The 26,210-nt window shown below is 42.2% G+C and overlaps 2 protein-coding genes across 7 annotated transcripts in view; both read left to right on the plus strand.

Moving 5' to 3' along the window:
- The first annotated feature begins 3,061 nt into the window (after positions 1-3,061).
- On the plus strand, positions 3,062-16,308 carry nid1a (nidogen 1a). Its single transcript, XM_069690081.1, has 20 exons — positions 3,062-3,287; positions 4,965-5,267; positions 5,345-5,571; positions 5,673-5,953; positions 6,686-6,826; positions 7,193-7,444; positions 7,714-7,914; positions 8,005-8,238; positions 8,425-8,562; positions 9,101-9,229; positions 10,091-10,234; positions 10,992-11,111; positions 11,557-11,784; positions 11,936-12,108; positions 12,602-12,728; positions 12,826-12,997; positions 13,916-14,073; positions 14,153-14,276; positions 15,036-15,148; positions 15,721-16,308. Exons 1-20 carry the CDS (start codon positions 3,084-3,086, stop codon positions 15,849-15,851), a joined length of 3,600 nt encoding a protein of 1,199 aa, XP_069546182.1. The 5' UTR covers positions 3,062-3,083; the 3' UTR covers positions 15,852-16,308.
- Positions 16,309-18,530: 2,222 nt separating this feature from the next.
- lyst (lysosomal trafficking regulator) overlaps positions 18,531-26,210 on the plus strand; it is a 65,632-nt gene continuing 57,952 nt past the window's right edge. For all 6 annotated transcript variants that reach the window (XM_069690093.1, XM_069690095.1, XM_069690096.1 and 3 more), the window contains exon 1: positions 18,531-19,497. In XM_069690093.1, the coding sequence (XP_069546194.1) occupies positions 19,417-19,497 (81 nt within the window). In that variant the 5' untranslated portion in view covers positions 18,531-19,416. The remainder of the gene's footprint in view (positions 19,498-26,210) is intronic.

Here is a 26,210-nt window from a genome sequence, read left to right on the forward strand (position 1 = left end):
CTTCACAAACCCTAGTGAAGTTTGTTGTGGTTGGTGGTAGTAAGGTTTTTGTTTGACAGGACTGGGGCATGTGAACATGAGGGAGGCCAAGGATGGTCACCTTTGGCTGTGATGATACATTAATCTTTTATCACGCGGGGACGCTGCCACACAGACACCACACTAAACAGGATGCTGTCAGCTCCAGTACCTCCCTTTAGGCTGAGACCTCAGTTTAGATATACACATTCTCATGAAAACATTAGGTTCAGCCTTTTTGGTGAGTAAAAGCACATTCTATTTTTTTTTTTTTTTTACATATTTATTTATGCTATAATTAACAAAGCTGAGAACTTTCAGCCAGTAAATGAAAGAGTTATGTGTATTTGTATATTGCTCCCTTTGTTCCCAGGGTTGCTTCAGCCTGCATGCAGCCCGGATAACCGTCCACATCTTTGGTTTCATGTGTAAATCAAAAAAAATAATAATAATAATGGACTGGTGATGAAATAGCACTTCAATCTGATTACCAGGCCACAGCATCTTGATATAGACACATCAAACACCGGCCTGTCGGTTCCCAGGCAACATGGTTTGAGAAAACAGACTCACTCAAACACTAACATGTCACAGCTAATGACATCACTGGTCCCAGGGTAAATATCCCATCAGACACCGCAAGGGCCCGATGTGTATCATCATTTAAGAGCAGTGAACTACATTTAGTTTTATACATACGAGTACTGTTAGCAAGTCTTGTGGTCATTATGAATTTATTTTCTTCTCTGATAAAACTGAGTCGATCCTGTTCAACATCCATGAGAGCAATTTTTTTGCATAAAATGTATGCTAAATAATAAAATAAACAAATACATATTGTGTGAATGTACCTACTATATGTACATCAACTGAAATTATACTGATACATGAATTATTTAATTCTATTGTGAATAGTGTTTTCAGAAACCACAAATGAAAAGTTCATAAAATGACCAGAAGATGGCACCTTTCAACTGTATGAAAACAGAAACACACTCATCAGTGCAGAGTTGACATCAAGTCAAAAGGAAGCTCTGAAAAATATAGAATATAAAGCTTATTTTGGTTTGAGTGACACTTTTTTTGTTTGCTTCATTAGTCCCTGTGTGGAATTATTGTTCTTTAATGAAGAAAATAGAAAAAACACCATGAATGACAAAGTGTGTCCAAATTTTTGTATAAACAGTAAAAATATGACTCATGATTTCGGTCTGTATAAGAGATGTCTGAGGTGGTGACCTGATGGTTATGGAACCATAGTTATACAGTGTACATTTTCCAACTACTATGCACTTTTTAGAAATACAAATTTTTTTCATTTCACAATGACAGACAAAATCTTGTATCTTCTTCGTGGCATATTCTCTGTACATCACACTGTCTTGACATGAAGCCACTTTAAGAGTCTTAGCAGCTAACAGCAGATAAATAAATATTTGGTATGAGATAGGTCCATTAATCCTGCATATTAGAATAAACAAAACATTATATGACTGTTTATGTTTTTTTTTTAAGAACATGAAGCAAAGTAAAGCTCCTCTTGATGCTGAAATGTCATAACACCACACCAAATATTTGAGCTTTACGTAGAAAGTGAATAGAAACAGTAAACTTTCACTTTAGGGTGAGGCTAACAATAATTTATACCCTTTTCTCAGGAATGTTCAAGGATAAAGTTTTGGCCTCCGGGTAGTGCAAGAGTGTAGCTCCTCAAGTGTCCACAGAAGAAAGTCCTCTACTTATTGCAGTGGTTCTCATCCTGTTTGCCTTGTGACCCTTTAAAACAAATCAGTGTGAGCACCGAGACCGGACTAACTCTAATTTTATTTGATTGTTTGATCTGAAGATTTTTTTAGAGGCCTGAGAATGTAAAGAAATCAAGTTTCAGTAGAAAGAAAACAAACATACTGTAACAGTAATCAGTAAAAACTAAGCATAACTTCACACATGAAGATTAATTTACTGTGATGTAGGTTTATCAGGCAGGGAAGAAAAGTCTCTATCAATCATGTAGGATTCATGATAAATAATCAATACTTTCAACTTCAATATGTCTTCTGTAATGACATCCTGGCCTGGTGGTGGACATGTTAGTGGTCACATGGTCTCCAAAATATATATGAATCTTTGAGATCTTGGGATTGTCCAAATCAAATGTGGAAACCTTGGCATTAACTTGGTTGTCATTATCTTATTTAATTTTCAACATATATTAAGGACCAAAATGTTCAGAAGATATTTTGGGGTGACAAAAGGTCAAAAATCACTCAAAATCATTAGGCATAAGGAGGACCATGGATACCAAATGTCATAACAGTGGCCAACAGTTATCCAACAGTTATTCAGATAACTGCACCAAAGTGTTGGACGGATGACTGACTATCTGCTAGCGGGAGAGAAACAGCTCCAAGTTGAACTATACTACCAGCACGTCCCTCATTATCCCAGCTGGAGTCGAGTCTGATAGCCACAGCGGCATGCCTCAGATGATTAGTGTATGGTACAGTGCTTTGTGATATTGTCCTTTACATAATGTTTCAATCAAACCGGGCATGGGGCTCTGTTGCCGGTAACTGGTCCATGCTCTGATGGCCCATTGGCCCGTGTCCAAACCTGCTAATACAGCTCCAGTGTTGTTCCTCTGCATGGAGAACTCCTCCACAGTGGCCCCTGTATTATAAATACCTTATCATCCAAACACAGGTGGCTGATTTATTCTGTATTGGCAACACTGGAACAATCAGTGTCAAGAATTAAAATAAAAGAATGTGAAAATGACCTCTGATCCTCTGAAATGCTTCATTCTGTCCTCAGCCAACCCTTTTAACTCCTGTCATGCAAATGTCTACTTGGCCGTTCCAGTAAACAGATCCAGAGCATGCCAGACTACAGATATGATTCCAAGACGTTGTTTTATGAACATCATGAAAAGAAAAGTATAGACTACCTCTCATTTTCTCTCCAATGTTGGTGAGTTATCTGCTCCGCCCACACAGCGCTCCATCCACAACTGGCTGAGTCCATGTAACACTCGCCCCTCAAACACAGGACTGCTCGGACGAACCATGGTTTGGCGGAAGCAAGAATGGCTCATATGTGCGACTTTTCTCGGATTTGTGGCCTCAGTGCAGAGCGTAACGCGAGGCGAGTTTTTCCCTTTCGGTCCAAGCGCAAGAGACCAGTTACTGGAGCCAGGGAATGACCAGACGCACCGACTTGAACTGAACAAGCCAGTGCTCTTTTATGATGGCACTTTCGACAGCATGTTTGTAAGTTAAACCTATAACTTGTTACACTTAGTCCAGACGCGTGGGGTTTACTGGTCACGGGGGACTGTGGTCCATAGATCTTGCGCAATTGCGCATACCCTATAAAAACTGAAAGGGGGTCAGTAGTTACAACTTTAAACAATTCCTGGAAGTTGCAACATGTAGCTCGGGCAGGGTATGACTTTTTCTGCCGGTCTATAGTGCTTGTAATTATTGATTTACTTATCATCGAGGCTGTGTTATATCTTGTGGAATTCATGTGTCCACGTATTCTTACAGCTTCCCCTGTGGTTATCATTTTACTGTTGACACAAAGACCAAAGAGCTCGAGGAAGCTCGTTTTGCAGCCACCCCAAAAACATGATGAATCCATGTAACATAGCAGAGTGGTCACTAAGACATAATTTAACCAAATACATAAGTTTAAAATTCATTATTAAAACTCGTGTTTATGATTTGCTGGGCTATTTACTGTTGCCCTGTTGGGCTTTTAAATGAAACTGCACCATTGTGTTGCATAGACAAACAGCCCTTTATTCCCTGTAATTCTGGTTTCAAAGAAAAGTGCTACATCTCTGTTTTAATTGTGCTGTATGTGAATAATCTGCTATCAGAGTTATTACACTGAAAGGCAGGAACCGAACTTTTGCCAAAACTTTAGTCTATACTTGATGATATACTTGCAGGAATAACTCAAGACAACTGTAATCACTTTAATCAGTGGTTTTTTTTTTTATTTCATAGCTGTATGTCCAATCTCAGCCAAGCAACAAATCTATTTAAGGAGATTGTGCAGAGGCATAAAGTGGTGGTTTAACACGTGAGCCTGAGGCTTGGATTCAATATTGAATTCCCTGTTAAAACATTTAGTCTCGGGTTTTTTTCCCACTCAGTCTACCTTCGAGTTATCCCTGAATCACCCACCACAAATATACTTTTCTCCTGCAGTCAAGATGGCCTAAAGATTTGTTGGTTTTCATTAATGAGACAGTCTGAACTGTCTGTGCCCTGTGGGGGGAACAGTAATGCTTTTAACTCCAGACGTGGTTATAGAACTTAGATTTCCTCCGATCATTTAGGAGGTCAAGTGATTGTATCATCTCCGCATGAGGGTAATTCATATTTTATTTAGCCTTTGAGTGTTAACTATGAAAGTTAAATCTATCTCTCTCTATGTATTATATCAGAATCACTGATCATTTTCCCAGCTCTATCTTCCATTTTGTCAGGAAGTCTCTGTAATGAAGATTAGTATGCAATCTTCGGGTTCTCTGGGGCTGCTCGTCAGGGGCAAGAACAGGAAACAGTATGGCCTGTGCCAGGAATAGTGCTCTTGTTTTCCTCCGGTCAGGAAGTGAAGGAGCACATCTCCAGAGTGTGTGTTTTTGACATAAGCCCAGGTTTTCTGTTTCTGCCTCGCATTTGTTCACATTAAACCATTAAGAAAGTGTGTAAAAATTTGTGTTAAATGGCGTGTTGTTTGTTCATTAGCGCTGTGGAGTGCTGACTCGGATCATTAGTCTAATGAGTGTGGAGTAAAGATCAAAGTGGGTCCCACTGAACTGGGTTTGCCTCTGCTGTGAAACACTTCTAGCTGTGTCACAAAGACGGTCGTACAGTGTTACAATCGTCTCATTTCTTGTCATCCAAATTACTAACTTGAGCTTTTAATTCCAGATCAACACCAATGGTTTTGTTGCCACAACAGAGCCAACGGGTGAGTCGACGTATCTTGGCGAAATGCCACCCAAGTTTGGCATGATTGCAGCTCTGCAGGGAGACCTGGACACGAGCGACGGTGTGGGGAAGGTTTTCTTCCGTCAAGACTCCGGTCCTGATGTTCTGCGCCTGGCAGCTGAACACATCACCAGGGCCTTCCCAGAGGACGACGAAGTCAGTCCCACCCATGCTGTGGTGATCACCTGGGTGGATGTTGCCACATTTGAACCTCAAACCAGAGGGGATGGCATCAACAACAAGGTGGGCATTATATGGCCATGCAAGTGATCTGTGCTAGAACTGGTCATTTACATCCTCTCTAATGTTTCCTTAATCAGAGAAACACCTTCCAGCTGGTTATTGCGTCCCTGGAGACCGCCTCGTATGCTATCGTCCTCTATGCGAGGGATGGGGTACAGTTTACCTCCTCACCTGTGAGGGACAGCAGTGTGGTCTTGCATGCTGGCTTCAGTAAAGGTTTGGTCCAGGGTTACCTGTTCTCCAGTCAGGGACCGTACTACCGCACCACCACTGTTGACGAGGCATCTGTGAGGGCTCTGGCAGAGTAAGTCAACCGATGGCTGTCAGCACAGAACATTTCAACAACAATGAACAGTGGCTGCTCTTGAAAATGTGTGTTTCATGTTAAACCTTTTCCCTTCACAGGGAGACCAACTCAGGCCAGCGCGGTGTTTGGGTGTACGAGATTGGAACGTCTCCGTATTTTACCAACGTGGCTCCGGGTGAGGTCACTGACCTGCCCACTGAGGCCACACAACACGAGGGGGCTGAGGGCAATGAGGAACAGAGGCCTGTGTATCCTGATGGACAAGTGGAATACTCTCCAGACATCGGGCAGTTGGAAGTCCATCCAGTTCAGTACCAGCCACATCAGCCTGGCAACCCAGAGGTGGTGGTGGTGGATGACACAGATATAAATGTAGACGGTGAGTCCTGAGCACAAAACTGAGTGTTGTATTTTGTTATTTATATTTTAAATGGCTGCATTTACTGTATACAGTGCTCTCATGCAAAGTGCTTAATATTGTCTGTCATTCACCTACATTCACTGATGTCAGTGAGCTGCTCTCAAGGGGATTTAGTGTCCTGCTCAAGGACATCTGATCATAGAAGCAAATCCCCAAAACTGTGACTAGTAGACCACAGCTGCTCTGTCAGGATTTTATTTTGAATAAAAGATTTGTAGTATCGATATATTAGCCAATATTCTTTATACAGTGTATATTAACACACATATTTTACATTGATCCCACAAATGTCATCAACAAACACTTTTGACACTTGTGACAAAGATATGTAATGGAGGCAGGATATTTTACAGTTTATTGTCCACACTGACATTAGTGCACTGAAACAGTAAATTTAATCATTATAAATATCTGCATAAAAAACACAAATAGAACAATATCTAATATACCCCAAGCATCTTTTTTTTTTGGACTAATGTTCTGTTAAAAAAGTTTTCTGTGGCACATATTGGCTAACATATATGCCGATACCAATATATCTGTAATAAAGCGGATAAAATCGTCTGGTCAATACATCAGCTGAGCGATGTATCATTTAAAAAAGATGTAGTTGTCATGTCGGTGCTGGAGGATTATAGTCAATCAATCTATTAGCGGTTCCAGTGATATTCTTATTTTCCATGTTTTCAGTGTTCTCTTACAACCTTGGGACATGTGTGAACAACAGAAATAAATGCTCCCAGTTCGCTGACTGTAAGGACTACTCCAGTGGATACTGCTGCCACTGCAGGCCTGGCTTCTATGGCAATGGGATACAGTGTGTGGCAGAGGGTATGTTTCTGCTATTTGTTTTTCTTTAACAAACTTCTTTTAAATACTGTACTGCGTTTTACTGAATTATCTGTAAGAATACGTTTTAATATTTTCCGCGAGCCAGAGTACAACACAGGATTTCACATTGCACGGGTTGTTAACCAGAAAGTATTTAACATCTGAATTCCTTTTGGCAGTGGGCGGATGTGTAAATGTTGGAGAAAATCTCATACTGCAGTTTCACTCCAATCCTTGTCTTCTGTAACTTCCTTGCAAAGCTTCTGAAATGAATTTGAGCATTTGGGTCAAATCTGTGGGTTCAGCCATGAGGTTTGTTTGCTCTTCTCTGCGGCTAACTTTTACGGTGTGGGTTTGGTTTTGCAGGAAAGCCTCAGAGGATGAACGGTAAAGTACACGGAAAAGTGTTTGTGGGGCGCTCTCCTTCTCCTGTGGAGTTCACCGGCAACGATCTCCACTCTTACGTTGTGGTGAACGACGGCCGATCCTACGTCGCCATCAGTGACATCCCTTACACTGTCGGGCCCTCGTTGCAGCCCCTGGCGGCCCTCGGTGGTGTGATTGGGTGGGCGTTTGCCCTGGAGCGGCCCAGCTTCAAGAACGGTTTCAGTATTATTGGTGAGAAAAGAAATCTCTACAACTGATAATATCTAATGTTGTGACATTCAGTGGCTTCTAATGTGGTTTTCACAGCCTTTAGACAAATGACATAGTGAAGCTTCAGGAAGCATAAACCTCTGTAAACAAATGTGAGCGCTGCAAACTCCGTTTTCCATGCAGCTGCAGCTTTACTCATGGTCCAGCTGAATTCCCCTCACATTACCTCAGTTGAGCCAAAGTTCATCCAAGGGTCTTAAAGTTAACCTCCTCTTCTCCATCCTCTCAAGGGGGGGAGTTCACACGGCAGGCCGAGGTGACCTTTCTGCCTGGGAATGAGAAGCTGACTATCAGGCAGGAGTTCAAAGGCATCGATGAGCACGACCACCTGGTGGTAAGCACCAAGCTGGAGGGCCGGGTCCCGGAGGTGCCTCCCGGCTCCACCGTGCAGGTCGACCCTTACTCTGAGATCTACCAGTACAACAGCAACTGTAAGACACAGCTCGATAGAAGAATCAGTATTTACATTCTTAAGAAGCCATGATTCTAGTTGTTTCTCACCTGTCGATCTTATATTTCAGTGATCACGTCATCCTCTACTCGGGACTACGTTGTGAGCTTGCCTGATGGATCCACTGACACCAGGCAGTATCAGTGGCGTCAGACCATCACCTTCCAGAGCTGCCAGCACGGAGAGGCTTTGAGTGACATGAAACCGACCCAGATGCTCAGCGTAGACCAGGTCTTTGTCATGTACGATGCTAATAATGAACTCATCCGGTTTGCCATGAGCAACAAGATCGGGGACATCAATGGTGAGGATGTGGGGGTTATTTTCTATTCCTGTTTTGGTCTGAGGTCACTTCCTTCCTGCAGTGCAGCATATAACATCCTGACACAGAGACTGTTAAGAGATCGCTATTGTTGAATCGTATATCCTGGTAAATTTTGCTCATAAAAAAGTAGTGTAGTAGTAAAACTGTGGTACCTTCCCTTCTCAGGAGGGCAGCCCGAGGAGAACCCATGTTTCACTGGAAGACACGGCTGTGACACCAACGCTGTTTGCCGACCAGGACAAGAAAACCAGTTCACTTGCCAATGTGCTGCTGGTTTCAACGGTGATGGACGCACATGTTATGGTAAAAATGACATATGATATAACACAAAGAAAGACCTTTGTTTCCACTGTTGGAGGCAATAAAGACGATGCAGTAACCTATGGATTATCTTCACTGATGTACTTTCTGCTTTTAAGTAAATCAAAGAGTTTTAGACCCATCATGAAAATAACCTCGACGTTTCTAAAGCCTTCCTTCATGGGGAACTGCACAATCTTTCCAATTAGCAGAGGGAGTCCCATTTGGTAAAGACAGTGTCCCATACTCTAAGACTTGGTTGACAGATCTGGTGTGGTCCTCGTTCCCGGCCCACGCTCTTTACATATATTTTGCATTAGAGACCAAACAGGAAGAGCGCACACAGTAGGAAAAGGAAGCTTTCCAGACAGATGCTATCTTGAAACATTTGTAATGAAGAAATCTAATTAAGTGCTCTCCTCTGATCTCCCAAAATCTGATAATGAAGGACACTGATTTGACAGATGCAGACTTCAGAGCTCTGACTCAGACCTGCTGTGGGAGTTATTAGCATACGATAACAGCCTACTCTCTTTATCAGACATTGACGAGTGCAGAGAGAATCCTCAGATCTGTGGCCCCAACGCTATCTGCAACAACCAGCCCGGGACCTTCCGCTGTGAATGTGAAGATGGCTATCAGTTCAGTAGTGATGGGCAGACCTGCGTTGGTAAGTGCTGTTTGCGTGCTGTCAAGTACACTTAGATATCAGGCAAATCTCACCTGGTGGTTGGGATGGAGAGGTTTAAACATAAATTGTAATAAAATGCATTCAAATATTAAGGAGAGCTGGGTGAGCAAGATAACAACATGTTTAGCTATTATTTATAAGTACCCACACAACTTTGAACTGACTCTGCTGCAGAGAAAATGTGCATTTTAGAGATTATCTAGAAGAAAGTTCAATAAGGTTTCAGATTTTCAGATTGTCTGTGTGAGTATTTATGTGTACACTTGTACAGCTCTCTTTGAGAGGATTAGTTTTTGTTTTAGAATATTGGAGTGAGGACATTTTTACTGGTCATCACTTTCTTCACGTCCCTCAAAGGGCTGTTTGGGGGTTGGAGGGTTGGAGGGAAGTTAGAATTAGGTTTATGTTAGGGTAAAGGTCGGGGCCAGGCACTTGCTTGTAATGGGAAAGATTTGGGCAAGGGGCTACAGAACACAATGAATGTCCTGCCCAACAAATATACCTGTACAAACATGTCTTGTAAAAATGGTGAAAAAGTAAACAACATTAGTTTGTTGTCTCACTTTTCTGGTCTCTTGTAAGATGTAAACTGTATATATATATATATAAAAGGAAGTGTTCAACATTTTGGGAAACATGTTTATTTGATAATGATGAGGCTCGCATAACTCTCTGGTAAACATGAAGCTGTTAGCCAGCAGCTGCTTAGCTTATCTCAGCATCAAGACTGGACAGCTTTCCTGGCTCTGTCTGAACAAACTAATCAAAAAACAAGATTTCATTTGTTCATTAAACTTTAGAAGCTGGTGGTATTAACCTAGCTCTTCTTCTGCTCCTCAGAGGTTAATCGACCTGTGGACCCCTGTGAGGAAGGCACCCACACCTGTGATGTCCCTGAACGCGCTCTGTGCAGCTACACTGGAGCCTCCTCCTACATCTGCTCCTGCCTACCAGGGTTCATAGGAGATGGTAGAACCTGCCATGGTACTGCAGAAAGATACTAAATACATGCATATGACACCCAATAATCTAATTTAAAACCAGTAGATTACAGCGCTCATTTGCATACGTTAGTCCACTAATTTCACATTGTTTATAGTAGATGCACAACAATTAGTTGATTAATCAATTAGGTGTTTGAAAGAAAGTTGATCAAAAACTATTTCTGCAATTTAGCAATTATTCCAGTAATTCTTAAAAATAAAATGCCAAAAAATTGTGTCTACATGTTTCCAAATATGAGAATTTGCTGCTTTCCTTCATCTCACATTATGATGAATTGAATATTTGATAATAATAGAATAATTACAAAACAAAGACTCTCTTGCAACTACCTTCAAAAAGGCAAAGGCTTAAACTAATTGTTTTACGCAAGATACGTTTCAGTCCAAAATCCTAGTGTATGACATTTCAAATCCCTCACATGGACTTTAAGGACTGTGATTGTTAAACCATCTGCTCAGGACTGTAGGAGGTGAGGCTGGTTACACAACACGTCTGCAGTGATTGAACAGAGAAACGTTAAAAGCAGATGCGCATTTCATTTGCAGAGGTCCTGAATGTTCATTTATAGTTTCCATTGCTATCCTGCACACAGATGACAGAACAGACTGGCCCAGGTTACAATGTAGCTCATAAAAGGACATAACAAATTGTACACGCTGGAAATGTTTTAAACTATGCAGCTTGTTTTATGATCGTGCTCTGTCCTCACTCACGCTCTTTTATTTCCTGCCCGAAGACATAGATGAGTGCCAGCCAGGCAGGTGTCATCAGGACGCCGTGTGTTATAACACCCAGGGATCTTTCACCTGCCAGTGCAGGTCAGGTTACAGCGGTGACGGCTTCTTCTGCTCTCCAGGTAAATCTCTTTTTATATGGAAATCAAAGCCTGCAGTAATACAAGTTAATTTAATCTGTCATGGGTGTTCAGAAAGTTTGGTAATCGTTTTTTTTTTTATTTCTTTTATTTTTTTATGTAGTAGCAGTCTCAATAATAGATAAATGGTAACCGGATCATTTTCACTCAGCATTATTTATTCCACCCATTTGGCCCAGAAGAGTGTTTGGAAGTGAATTCCTCGCCAGAGTGTATTGATGCCAGCTGGAATCTGTTTTCCATTTAACTCTGGATAGTAAAAGGAATTTCTCATGCCTTATGAGGGATGTGGGAGTTTTTGTATCGCTGAATAAAACAGAAGCTAAAAAAAACCAAATAAATAGAAATTACTTTATAAATACATTTGCGACTTTATTGCAGGTTATCTTTGTTCCCCCTGGAGCTTATTTTTCATTCTTCTGTTCAGAGAGGACAAAAACACAATGTGAGACCCACAGAGACAGTCTACTGGGCGTGACGGAGTTCGGTCCACGGGGCCCGCGGCGTCCTGTGGGTCAGTACGTCCCTATGTGCGATGGAAACGGCAACTATGAAGCCACGCAGTGCCATGACAGCACGGGACGCTGCTGGTGCGTGGACCGAAACGGACAGGAGATTCCTGGGACTAGCTCCAGACCAGGCAGCAGACCAATGTGTGAGTAAATCCCATATTTTCACCTCTCAGTAGCGAGAGTGACATGCAGCCACAAAAAAAAAAATCAAGGGAAGCTTTCTGTTGCTGAACTAACAGGAGGTTACGTTCTTCTCTATGAGATCCCTGAATTTACAGTGCTTGTCTCAATTAGGCATCGACCACGGTGGTGTGCCACCACCTGTTGGACCCCAGCCTCGACCCGACGTGGACGCCCTGCCCCCAGGAACACACCTGTTGTTTGCTCAGAGCGGCAGGATAGAGCACATCCCACTGGAGGGTTACGATATGAAAAAGGACGATGCCAAAGCTGTCCTCCACCTCCCTGTAAGTTATGACATATCAGAAAAGGAAATATTTTGCTGGACTTTTGTCTGTTCATGACAGACAAATACTTAAGACTTAAGAAGATAGCAGCTCTGAGTTCATCTCAACTTCTAGCCAAGACTGTTTCTGTAATTAGATAACCAACTGGATCTCCGTTCTGCTCCCTTGATGGTTCTAGTACTGGCTCTAGCGCTGCGATTTTCCCCTCTGCTTCATGTATTCAAGGCTTGAACTTTATTGGAGGCACATGGTGACATTCACACTAATTACTAACATCAGTCCGACATCTCTGGAATTGCAGTCTGCATTTCTTGTTACGCTGATTACCAAACCAGCTGTCCAGAAGTCTGGTGAAGTTGCTCATGCTGAGTGTGTGGCGCAGTTTGTTTGGATTAATGTCAAAATCCACATCTGCTTCACGTTTTTGTTTTGGACCACTCTCATTTGAAGAAAGTGCTCTTCAAAGATTGTTGTTTTGCTGACCCCTTCACAGGAGAAGGTAATCATTGGGTTGGCCTACGACTGTGTGGAGAAAATGGTTTACTGGACAGAAATCACATCTCCTTCAATCAGCAAGGCCAACATCCAGGGAGGAGAGCCCACCGCCGTCATTAGAACAGGTAGTCTTACTGTTATGCTTCATTCTTCTGCTTCTCGTCCATTTTGTTTGATTGTTTTCATGAAGTAAAGAAACTGTAAAATGCATCCTCTTAACAGATTTGGACAGCCCAGAGGGTATTGCCATCGACCACTTGGGGCGAACCATGTTCTGGACGGACTCTGTGAAGGATTGCATCGAGGTGGCGTCTCTGGACGGAACTCAGCGACGTGTCATTATTGACTCTGATCTCGTCAACCCTCGTGCTATTATCGCTGACCCCAACAACGGGTGTGTAATGCTTTGCATAAAACTTTTACTTGTTTTTTTTCGGCATACACAGAGTTAGATACTAATCTATATACAATATGAAGTTCAGTTGTACATTTATAAGCAAATCTGAACCGAAAATTCATCAATTTTAAGTTCGGATTCAGCAGAACATCTTTAAAAGATGAGTTCAAGTTCTGGGAAATATGCTTATTTGTGTTTTGGGGGACAAGTTAGATTAGAAGATTGGTGCAACTTTAAATATTAAAGACTCACTGTGTAGGATTTGTGTTTTTGTTACCCTAGAAGGAGCCTCTCATATCTACATAGTGAGCAAGTCCTCTTCCGTGAAGCAATATGTTTCTACAGTAGCCCAGGAGGGACAAACCAAACACTGGGTCACTTGGTTTCTTGGCCGCTGTAGATTCTCTTTTCTGCTTGGAAGAGAAAGGTGAAGCTGCAGGTGTATTCATGTGATTGAAATCTGTAACCTCACAGCTCGATTCCACTAAATCCTTCACACTGCTGCTTTCAGCTACAACCAGAAGCTGGTTAGCTTAGCTTTACATGATGACCGGAAACAAGGGAAAACAGACAGCTCAGCTCTGTCCGAAGGTTAGAAAACCCACCTGCCACCACCTCTAACGTGCATCAGTTAACACATTGTATCTTGTTTAGTTAGTCTTCGCACAAAAAAGTGTTTAGGCAGGGCAGGTGGAATTTCTTTTGTCACAGTTCGCACAGTTTTTTTTTTCTTCTTCCAGTTTGTATGCTAAGCTAAGCTAACCAGCTGCTGGCTGCAGCTTCATAGACATGAGAGTGGAGAACATTTATGACTAGATGATAGTGAGTGAAACTCCAGCAGTGCTTTAAAATGATTTCTGGCCTGTCGTTGTTTATTGCTGAAATGAACTCGCACCACATCTGTCCTTTCAACAGTAACCTGTACTGGGCCGACTGGAACCGCGATGCCCCCAAGATTGAGACCTCTTACATGGACGGATCCAACAGACGGGTGCTGGTTAAAGACGATCTGGGCCTGCCCAACGGCCTGACTTACGACACTCAGAGTTCTCTGCTCTGCTGGGCAGACGCAGGTAGATGTCAGACAGATGACTCATCGATGGAGTGGTGTCTGCTTTGTGATCAGCACCGTCTGTAATCTCTCGCCTGCAGGCACACATAAAATGGAGTGCATGAATCCCGGCCGGGGCGACCGCACTAAGGTTATGGAGGGGATCCAGTACCCTTTTGGAATTACGTCTTTCGGGAAGAACATCTACTACACTGACTGGAGAAGGTTTGAAACTATTTTGAGGTCTAACTTTTCATTATCATGGCATGTAAAGTAAAAATAAATACTTGTTATTCCAATGAGTGACATCCTTGTCTAAATGTTTAGTCCTCATGCACTTTAATGTGATTTGCATACTTGAATATTACTACAATTGGAATTTGTTTATAAATGAGACTCAAAGTCGTTGTAGAATCAAGGTCATAATGCAGCCTTTATGCACGGTGCACTGTGCCATGAAAGAACACAGATCTGTCAAGATAGAGGAAGGAGAGGGGAGGTCAAAGGTCAAAAACCTCCCCACACTTCTAGCACTGGGCCCTTCATGTTCTCTCAAGGCTCGGACACTCCCACCCTGAAACTGTGGAGCTCTCTTGTTAGTCACTCCTTGGCCATTGCAAAACGGCGGGGGTTGGGGGTGTCTGTCCTTGTGTGTGTGTTTGTGTGTGTGTGTACGTGGGGTGAGGAGGGATCCTAAAAAGTGACAGCTGCTTGCAATTTCTCAGCCCGGGCATCTGTGAGTGACCAGCCCGGGGCCTCCCTGTGATCTCGCCCGGGCTGCAGCCCTTACAAGAAAAGGTTGAGAGGCGGTGTTGTGTGGGGGAGGCGCTTCCACAGTTTACAACTAAAACTATGTCAGTTATGTCTAGGAAACCCACTCCAACCCTTCCTCACTCTTGACAAACTTTATACAAAACACAGGGGGGGCAGCTGCTGAAACAGCCCCAGATTGCTAAACTCTTGTGCTGATTGTGTTTACAACAGGGATGCCGTGGTTGTGGTGGACCGCTACGCTGGCAGGGAGTCCGACGAGTTCCAGCCTCAGAAACAGACCAAGCTATATGGCATCGCCATAGCATATTCCCAGTGTCCTTCAGGTAGGAAGCCAGTTGTGAGGGACGTGTTTACCATGAAAAAACACTTGGTACTGTTTGTAAAACTGATGTGCAGCTCCACTAAGGAAAATAGAAATAATTTGACCCTTGTACATTTGGGGCTATCTTTGGATCAGGCTTATTATTGGTCCTCCTTTACTCTCTGAGACCTGGCAGCCCAGCGTTGTGACCTCTGTAAAGAATTTACACTAAATGCACACTGGAATAAGGAGGAATCACAGGTTCGCTCTTTGACCTGGAAGCAACAGAAGGAATTTTGTAGATAGTATTTATTATTAAGTGGATGACTAATGGTAGAGTGAAGCACCAGGTTTCATCCTCCCTTCCAGATAAGGCTGCATGTGTAACGCCAGGGAATGTGGAGTCAAGGGACAGGGCCTCCAACATCTGGAGTTAGCTACGTGTTTCCTTTCAAAATGTTTAGTAATATGTACAACAAACCGTGTAGAGGCTGTTTCCTGCTTTTCCATTAGTACAATAGCTCATGATTTATACAAGTGCCCTTCAAGGGTGCTCCATTTTTAATAAGAGTTTGTTTCTTTTCCCTCTCACAGGACAAAACTACTGCGCTGTAAACAACGGAGGCTGCACTCACCTCTGTTTAGCAACGCCGACCGGGCGCTCCTGCAAGTGTCCCGACAACGCAGTGGACGTGGGCTGTGTGGAGAGAGACGGCAGCTACTGAGACGAGGCGGCCGTGTTTGGGGAGTCGACACTGTTCGGATGTGTGCCCGCAAATTAGGAGCAACTCAGCATCACTAAATTCCAAAGTGCTTAAATTGTCACTGAGAAACACAGGTGAACTTACTGTGCCTTTTATTGCCCAGTGTTATGCTTATCATTTTATTATTTTTTTACATTTCCCATTCATAAAATCACATTTGAGAATTGTAAATATAAACAATACTATGTTGACTTTGTTTTCCTGAGTGCACATAAATTGAGAATACAGCTCAAGCGATACATAATTTAATGTGAAATTGATGACAGCAATACATGAGCTGCGTTACACTGTGGCATGTTCGAGTTAAGCTTATCTCCTGGAAGTGTTTCTGTGGAGTAATGGAGGGAAAACGTTTGTACAAGCTGGTTGAGATGAGTTTACATGCTGGGCAGCAAAGAAATAAACGTTTTTTCTAACATGTTGGGCTCCTGCGTTTGTGGCTTTAACAATAGCGACATCGTGTGTTAGGTAGGGTTAATTACAACTATGTATTTAGTGTAGTGTAGTGTGTCTATCATGGATGAACTAATAACCTACCCTGCAAATTTCTATGTAAAAATGTAGAATATCTAAATTTACTTTTACTATTCCTAAAATATTTTTACAGCAGTTGTGATTTTGGCCTTTACATTTGTCATGAGTTATTTTACAAGAGAGTATTTTAGCTCCTTTGTTTCAACATATACATGATGGATATTCCTACATTATAATATATATTTTTTTATTCATTAAGAAGGAGTTTAATCTTCTATCATGTTTCTGAGAAAGTAATACTGTCACCTGTCATCTGAAGTGGTTTATTGTTCTCACGTGACCTATTTCCAAACTTCACCGTGTCACAGATGACGTTTGTTCGCTGGGGGAGACACGTACGTCAGTGCTGCATTAAGGGACTCTCAATAAACTCGGAATATGCATACTTATTATAATAAGTGGAACTTGCTTAAAACCACAGCATCCACATTAGAACTGCAACTTTATTGATTGATGTGTTTGTCTTGATAAATCAATGACCCTTTGGCCAATAAAATGTCAGGAAAAAAGGGGAAATGCCATCAACATGGAGTCAGAAAAAGCCCAATGTGATGGTACTAAGACGAAGACGACTGAGACACAAAACATCCAATAAATAAGCAAGAAATCCTCATTACTTGACAAAAGGACCCAGGAAATTTGGCAGCTGCCAATTTTATTTTTCTGTAAATTGACTAATTGACTATTCTCAGGAAATAGTTTTTCTTGTTCCTACCATTGAATGTTTGAGCGTCACCAGAGAATAAGTGCAAGTGTAAAACTAGAAGACTGTTTTTACCATTATTATTATTATTCACGTGTGAAATTTAAAACATCTCCCCTGACAAAAACAAGCATTTACATTTTTCTTTAAAATGAGTCCTCTATAAAACAATTTATCTATAAAAAACAGTATTGTCATAAACAATTTCCTAACTCTGAGTTGTCTCAACTGTTTTTAAATCCCTGGACACATTAAAACTGTGCTAGTCTATTTAAGGAAATCTTTACCTATGTTTACAAAGATTCTACAAACGCACCATCATTCCGTGAACCAAATGCTTTGATTGATTGGGAAATGGTATCTGTGTTGTCCAATGGGAAGCACGACTGGACTCTGGGCATATATCAGAGGACATTTGGTGTTTGGACCCTCAGATTTGTCTGCGAAGGGAGAAAAAAAAAATCTGTCCCGTCCAACAGCGATAAAGCAGAGAAGTTTATCTTTAATATACATTTTGGATTTTTGCATTGAACACAGTTATATATATATATATATATATATATATATATTTTTTTTTTCAATGGGTTCTGCTGGGTTGAAGCCTGCCAGGGAGATTTTCTATTATTAGGAACTTGTGAAGACGATGAACATATTTCTATCCTGTTGGAGAACACAACACGCCATTTGTGTGACTACTTGTGTGCTGTCACACGACACTTCCCCTTGTTTCTAGGAGGTTTTGAAGCATTAGCAGGCAATGAAAGGGGCGGGGGAGTGCGGTGGGTTGCCTTGCAGTCAGAGCTGAGGGCTTATTTAGACACTGGTCCCGGTGCTGGACGAAGGCTATAGCGTTAAACTGGCTTTAATTTATGGGAAACGAAGGTATGTGAGATAATTTATTCGTGCCACTTGGAAATAGACATAATGCATGTAAGGATGGTGCAGCTACACCCGGACTGTCTGCTCGTCTCGGTAAAGTGAGTTACGGATGTGTTCGTTTTGACAGCTGCCTTCAGGACGGTGCGATGCAACAACCAGCAGAGAGCTGACGTTACGATTATCAGCCCAAAGGATTAAAATCTGGAACACGTGTTTTCTTCATTAAAACAGGTTACAGGAGCCGTCGGGGATAGCGCATCTGAGTTTAGTGGGATATTTATTCAGATATTTTGGTTAAAGTTATCGAGCCTGTTCGTCTCTTGCGATTGAGCTGGTTTACAACCACACCAGTGACCGAGCAGAACTTTCACAATAAGACAAAAAGAAATAAGGGTGAACTAGTATTAGAGATGTTAATAAATAATAATAAATTCGCATTCTTCTCAAATTAATTTCTATTTTTAAAAAAAAGTGTAGGATATTTTTTTTTAATCTCGTGGCTCTGTTGTGATTGTTTTTTTTAAAAATCATATACAAGGACTATGCTTTAGAAATCATGTAATGAAAGCCAATGCAGACAAGATACATGTGTTTTATCAAGTGCCATACAAAGTTGGTACTTTTTGGGACAGTCATTTTAATAAAATGTCCAGTGCTAGGGAGCTGTTAACTAAATTATTAAAGAACAACAAAACTGAATAGGAATGTAACACAATTATAACCGCCTCTGAAGGAAATATATTTCGTCATTAAAGTAAACATATTTGTAAGCAATGCAAGCCTTCATTGTGAGAATACAGTAATTTAATGAGTCGTTTTATTGGAAGTTCAAGTGAGATTATAGTTTTCAGTGCAATTTCCTTAACGAACAAGTTAGGTGCTTTTATTTTGAAAATAACATCCCATACCGGAAACGAGGCGTTTAAACCTTTGAGACTTGACGCATGCTCTGTTGGACGCCTAGCTTGCTAGCTGTCTGTATTGCTGGGGTCGGTTTTGTTTTGGTAATACCAGACATCGTGTAAAACTCACCTGACCAAAGTTTCAGTGTCAAAGTCGGGTTCAAATGTCTCATGTATGTGTGTCACGTTAGCGCGCCGACAAAAGCGAATGTGGCTTTGTCAGCAAATTCCGTTTTTGCTCAACCCTTGACACTGTGGGGTTGTTTTTTTAAATATATATTATTCTGCAGAAACCCTTTTTTTTTTTTTTTTTTTTAAAGTGTCAAAGCGGCTCCGTGAAACATGACTCTGCTATGAAAGACTCGGGAGAACATTTGGGGCTTCGTTCGGGCTGTCCGGGGCCACTTCCAGCCCCCCGGAGGACCGGAAAGGCGCCCGAGAAGAGCGTTTTATTATTCCCGACTTCCTCAACACCGACACCGGCGTAGCACCTGGAGCTGAGGACGACATGGCCGGTCCGCCGCACACTGATCTGTCATTTGCGTGGGAAAAGTACATGGACTGTAGGCTGCAGGGAGCGGATCTGCAGGTAAGGATGCCGCTGACAGATACTCTGAAGCCGGTGTGAGTCAGAGGGTCTTTTCTCCGGCTGGTGGTCCTGATTCAGGAAATGTGACTTTGAAAGTCTTGAATACAGATATCTTGTTTTGGTGGAGACAAAGTATTTTGTGTTTTTTTTTTTTTTAATCATGTTTTTGTTGCAAAACTGGTCCTCCACAGTATCTCAATTCATTCAGCCTGAGTTGATACACGTTTGAAATATGGACATTTATTACGGATCCATCTACAATAGCAAAGGTTTACTTATTTCAGGCCTTACAAAATGTTCAACAAGCTCACACTGACCAACAATAGAAAACATTGTGCTTTCTTCTAGTCTGCTTAAATTGCGTTCCCGTTTTTGTTGTTGTTGCTGTAGCTGTTTTGACGCCAGTGACCGTGAAGAGCCTTCAGCAAAAAGCTCTGTCCATGACTTTTGTGCAGGATTATGCAGTATTTAAGTCATTCAGGATGTGTCATTGTATCACTGCCTGTTATGGAGCCAGACATTTAACTGATTTACAGCACAAGATGGCCTAATAGTGAGTCATTACACAAAGCTGGAGGCAGGTGTTAACCGCAGATTGTTCAATAACGTTATTACACAAGTGCACTCTCATTTCTGCGTTAGTGCATCACAGGAGCGTGAGGCAGCGGTTCTGAAGTCTTTGTCAGACCGCTGCAGCTCTTTTCATCCCCCTCCTCCTGTCAGAGAACGAACAGCAGGCAGATCACCAGACTTGGATTAGGATCAGACTGCAGGCCTGTGAGTGATCTGCCCTGCACACACACACACACACACACACACACAGACACGGATGAGCCGATTTAGCCATTATGTTACTCCGTTACTTTTAAACTTACCATGTGCGACTTGTCTTTTAAAGACAGACCTAGTGTCAATATTAAAGCTTGTGGGTGCTGAGAAAGCTGGGCGGGGGGTTATTTCTTCCTTTCTTTCTTAGAAGTCATGACTTCCTTCCTCTATAGACATCATGGGTGCAGTGGTGTGGACTGCTTGGCTGCTCTGTTAAACATGTTGATCTGCATTAAGATATCAGCTGTGGAATTGGTGTTCACTTTTTCTCAGTTGCCATAGTGATGACGCATTGACTGCACCAAGCAAGCTCTGCTTTTCTATTATTGGTAACTTTTTTTTGGTGAGGACTCTCTCGGGACGACTGTGTTTGCGCCTCCACCTGTCAACTTGGCAGTGATCAGAGTGTTGTGCGTGTATTCGTGTGCATGAGATGCAGAGAGATGGTTAAGTGAGCACAGCTGTTATATCTAGTTTGCCGCGACTGTATCTTTCCCTCCTGATTGAACCTGATGGGGGACGTGTAGCGACGCTCGCACGGCTGCTGTTGCATTACTTGCAAATGATGTTTTTCTCCTGCTCATTCTGCCAATCCCATCAGGGCACACGTGTGTTCCCTCTGTTGCTCACCCGCAGCGACGTTAGCAGACAACATGATCATGGGAAATAACCAACCGCTGAAAGGCGCAAGACTCTGTCCTGCTGTCGTCAATCCAATTCTGTGATCACACTTCACAGTGAAATGTGGAGGGCGAACAGACACCTTCTGCAGCCATTATTAAGATAACGGGGGGAAAAAAAGGTGTGAAAAAACAGGTGCTGCATCCTCTCCCTACGTCTCTGGCTTTGCTATCTTTTTATCTAATTTCTCTGCTTTTTATCTTCATTTCTGTCAGGATTATTCTCACACTTATTCGCAGCACAATACCCAGGGCAGGGCCAGGATTATTGGGTTGGATCACCCTGACCTTAATCTTCCCCTTGTTGTTTCTTTTGAAATCTCTTATCAGTAGATTCTTTTCTAAAAAAGCAGAAAGCCCATTTACAGATTCTTTTACGTCCTCTGGTATTTTTTTTCTTCTTAAACCAAAAGAAAAGTAGGAACAAACTGTTTAGGTGGATCTGCCTCATTTATGTTACGAAGAAAAGAAATGATTCATTTGCCCACTGCTCACAACCATCTTCCTACTTGGTAAACAGTTTACGAGGAGCATCAAAACGTCCCAGGAATCTTCCTGTTGCACGCAAACAGAGCGCAGCACTGTGATGTGCACAGAGCAGGCGGGGAGCAATAACCTCTGAGTGTTTCCCCCAAGTTATGTCGCTTGATCAGCATCAGCACCCGAGTTACACGTGTTTTTTAAAAAAAAAATTTATGACCCCTGCTATGAACACATTTGCGATGACGCGATGGATATGTAACTTAAACAGAGAACGCACATCAGATTTTGTGCCGCGTCTGAACTTTACAGCAGAACTTCGTGTTGACAGTCTGATCCTGGGGAACGAATTCACAGGGTTAGAGAGTGACACCCCCCCTCTAGAAACACTAACGCCATTCAAACACCTCGCCCTGCACGTTGCTTCATTTCTGAAGCATTTTAAAGGTCTCCGTTGCAGATTTCTCGAGTCCGACACAAAATCTGATGTGCGCACTGTGCTCAAGTCCATGGTGTCGCCGCAAATGCGCATGCAGTCACAAAAATGTGTTACTTAGGTGTTGATGTTGATCAGAAAGGTTGTAGCTTCCTCCTGCTCCGTGCAGGTCACGGTGCTGCGCTCTAGTCACATGCGGCAGGAACAGTCTCACAACTGTTTGATTGATTAATGTTCCGTGAATCTAGAGGCAATCAAATTTTATCCAGACTTTGTAGCATTTACTTTAAGTGTGTTTGTTTTTGTTCTTCAGAATTTTTTCCTTTATGGAGCCAAAACTGCCCTATTAGTGTGTTCTGCCTCAAAGGATATGTGCCTTGGGCACACTGTCGTCGAAGTATCAGTGGGGACAGTGGTTTCCATTCTGTTCAGTCTCTCTGAATCTTGATGAGCAAAGTCAATTTAGTAGAATGGTTGGCTGGCCAGGAGCTGAGCAAGAGACCAGGTTTTGTTGCTTGTGGATTAGTCAGTTTCATAATGAGTTAACAGGATGTTTCAAAATACCAAAGTGAGTTGGTTGAAGCACTTCGCCTTCTCTGTCTTTTGGTACCGAGGAGCTCTAGTTAAAAGATCTTTGCAGGGTTTGCATGACTCTTTTATGACTTTAAAGTCATTTACAGTCTTGGACTAATGATAACTCCGTATAAAAATGGATGACAAGTGTTTTCCTGCAGGGTGATTGAACTCATCTCGTAAGTATGTCTGTAGCTACTCTAATATCAATTATGTTTCTTGCAGTTTATAAATGCAATTGGCTTTAATGTAAATGATTGTCTGTACGGTGTCACCGAATGTCTGACAGCAGATACTTGTGTGGAAAGTTGATTAAATGTAGTGAGTGTGTGAAGTAGGACAACCGTGCTCACATATTCTGCTCACATTACTTGTCATTACCTTTCCACGCTCTGTTCTGTGCTTGACATTCCTTCTGTGGTAAAGCCCTGAATCCTTGTCTAAAGAAGATTAAACATGTCGAGCAAAGTGTAGTGAATGCTAAGGAGGGAGTAAAGATGGCAGTGCTGCTTCACCTTCATCCTCAGTGTCTTATTTTATTTGGCTTATTAAGACTGAACTATGCGAGACCAGTGTGTGCACTAACTTTGAAATCTGTGATATTTCAGTTTAAGTCAGTGCTGTGCATATTATTTCCATGAATGCATTAACTGAGACATTATGCATTAAGGTCAGCTGGATTGTGTATAACTGCCTCTGCTATCTAAAGCAATTAATGCTACTGCGCATAGATCACATTCCACATCTGAGCAACTAAGAGCACAGCTAAGTGGAAGAAGGTAATTGCTACATTAATTGGTCTCTCTTGTAATTCTCATACAGCAGTGTAATAAAATGGAAAAATTATTCATGACTTTATTTCCTTTTCATTATAAGGGTGGGTGACACTGAATGGCCCATAACCAGCTCTTATTAAAAGGCCTGGATCTGCAAGACAATGTTTCAGTTTAACCAAAGTTTATTCGTTAATGCATACCTTTTTTCTAATATGGGAATTGGGGGAATTTGTATCTATTGAGGAATCAGAATTTCCTAACAACACAAACATTATGGACTTAAATTCAATATATTTCTTAGTTGGTCGCTGCTGGAAACTACCACTTAAGGGCATTTAATGGAGCATTTCAGATAATACATTTTTAAAGTAATCCAATTATCTGAAAAATGTCAACCAGATCAGATTCAGGTGGGACATTTTTCAGCCTTCAAGTTTTCAGGGATTGCACTACCTTGCCTCAAGTGATGGAGGAGGTTCACTCCAAAAGCTCCTCAACTAAGCTACTATACGTCCCATGTATCACTAACATACTGTATATACAGTATGTTTCAGTCCAGAGGAAACAGTAGAAATTGTAGTCCTATTAATTTTAAACAGATGTTTTTTATTTATTTCTTCCACAGATAATTTTTCGCTTTAAGTGAAATTCATCTTTCAAAAAAATGTCTTTAGTGATTTGCCGTCTTTGACTTGCTGGCATCTGCATTCATTGCTCTGCCCTTAGTTTCAGCCTGCGTCCCACTCGCTCTGGTCTCCGGGTCCGTTCCAAACGATTGGCTGAACGGATGAATAATTCATCGCTCTAGTTTGGGGTTGAGTCAGACCTCAACCATCGCTGTGGCTCAGCTTTTTCCACCCTATGGCATGTTATTAAGTCAGATTTCTCCTGAATAACACAGCCTCTCTGAACCGCTGGGGAAGACGAGGGCCTGAGCAGGATGTTTGGGTTGTCATTTTGACCAATACCAGCTCACACGCTATCTCCCTGTAATGAAAATCAGAGGGTAACCCATTTTCATTTCCTGCACTGTGGCTGTGCTCGAATAAAGGTCACTGCTTGTGACAGCGTGGACCTGACGCTGGCAAAAACACTAACATGCTTTTTGATGGTGGCCTCCTGACATTTTGTGTGTCTCTTAATGAAAAAAAAAACAACACAGTTGTTTGTGGTGTTGCGGTAAACGACTCTGCTCTGTGACTCATAGTTTGTGAGGAAATGTGGAACGTTAAGAGTTCCTCATGATGCTCATCACCCAAATGTCAAATTAGATCAGCAGGGATCTCAAACCGGAAAAAAAACATTGCATAACTAACGCCCCGCGTCCTCTCTCATGAGGACAGGATCACATCGCTTTCACTGCCTCTGCCAAGTTGTAGTCTACCCAATTATCCAAAGAGAGCTTGAGAGGAAAGTCTGTACCAGCGTGGGGGAGTCAGGCATCAGACTCCCATGACCAGGTCTCCCATGATCGTGGGTTGGATAAAGACACAGGTCACTGCCAGTGTATCCGAGCAATTACGGAAAACTCAGGTTTTTAAGTTTTCAGACATGCACTCCTCTACTGTAAAGTTGAGGAAGCAAGTATTGTTGTTTTTCCCCCACTTCTGAAATGAATCAATGCTGGTTGTGTCTTATTATCTAATTTCAGTGTGTTTACATTATCCCTTAACATACAAGTGGCAGTAATGGACCTCCGGAGCAGTGTGTCTCAGCCCACCCAGACACTGTAGCGCTGCGTTTGTCTGCATGACAAATGAGCAAATAAAGACATTCATCACTGCAGAGAAAAGGTCAACACTTTCCTTTTGTTTACGGAAATGTGTTCACTGAGCTTCGCGAGCTGTTGATTTCCCTCCTAAACTGTATTAATCGGCATTGGCAGTCTCTCCATTATGAAATCACGCTGGCTGCTCGGTGCAGAGTGCATTGTAATATTGGATTAGAGCCTCCGAGGAAAAAACAAACCCGTTGCTGGCAAATTGGCCTTATCTTTAAGTTTCCCCCTCCCATATGAGGGATACGGCCACAACACGGGTACACAGATAACACAAGGACAGGCCGAGTCATTTTAGATACTCATTTTGGGAGATTAATTTAATAGACCTGTGTGGGTGCACAGCTCCATCATCGCTTCAGGGCTTATTTATTGAACTAATAACAGTTTTGGCAACCTTGACGCTTTGATCTCCTGTCAATCACTCCCCCCTCTGTTTTATCTTTGCTCTCGTCTGTTGCAGCATGTATTGCTTTCCCCTTTATGTTCTTGTCAGCTTTTGTGTTTTTTTTTTCCCCCCTGTCCTCTCCTGTCTGTCTCATGATCCATCATTTCTTTTTTCCTCCTTTTTTTTTCCCGTCTCCTGTTTGTGATGTTGTCCAGCTCCCTGGTGTGCAGTGACCCACTCCCACCTACCCACCCACCCACCCATCCCATCACTGCCTCAGCTGGCGAAGTGTCACCCTCCCTGCCCCTCCCCGACCCCGGTGAGTGTGGTGAACTCCTGTACCGTCATCATCTGGTACCTGGTGGACTTTAATATGTGCATTTAAAAAAAAAAAAAAAAAGTTTTTGTCCTATGACAAATCGAACTCCACAAGGTTAATCTATTTTCAATACCATCATAAAGAGTTGAACAAAAATTGAAAACAAAACCGGCTTCAACACTTGTGATACAGGAAGGAAGTTGACTCACCCTTGACATAACTGGGTTTTGTCGGAACAGTAACCTCCGTGGCCGCGTTCACCATCAAGGTTAACGGCAAACACTGAGGTGCAACAAAACTGCAGTTACCTGAATATCCTTCATGAAAGTTTCCCCGTTTCTGATTTAGTCATGAAGTGAGAAAATGTCTTTGCGGAAAGTAGTAAAGCAGTAAACACGAGACCTGTGATTGAAACTGTGTTTACTCTTTAAAGGGATGTTTTACATCACTTGCTTT

Source organism: Brachyistius frenatus, unplaced genomic scaffold, assembly GCF_029030835.1.
Source record: "Brachyistius frenatus isolate BFR_SWC_R1_liver_20210118 unplaced genomic scaffold, ASM2903083v1 Contig_8, whole genome shotgun sequence".
NCBI classification, from domain to species: Eukaryota; Metazoa; Chordata; class Actinopteri; family Embiotocidae; genus Brachyistius; species Brachyistius frenatus.

What these genes read in the sequence shown, in the direction of transcription:
- nid1a (XM_069690081.1), top strand. Translation starts at nt 3,084, where the DNA reads ATGGTTTGGCGGAAGCAAGAATGGCTCATATGTGCGACTTTTCTCGGA. An exon ending in GAACGGTTTCAGTATTATTG is followed by an intron (nt 7,445 to 7,713) that starts GTGAGAAAAGAA and finishes CATCCTCTCAAG; the next exon opens with GGGGGGAGTTCACACGGCAG. An exon ending in AAGCTGTCCTCCACCTCCCT is followed by an intron (nt 12,109 to 12,601) that starts GTAAGTTATGAC and finishes ACCCCTTCACAG; the next exon opens with GAGAAGGTAATCATTGGGTT.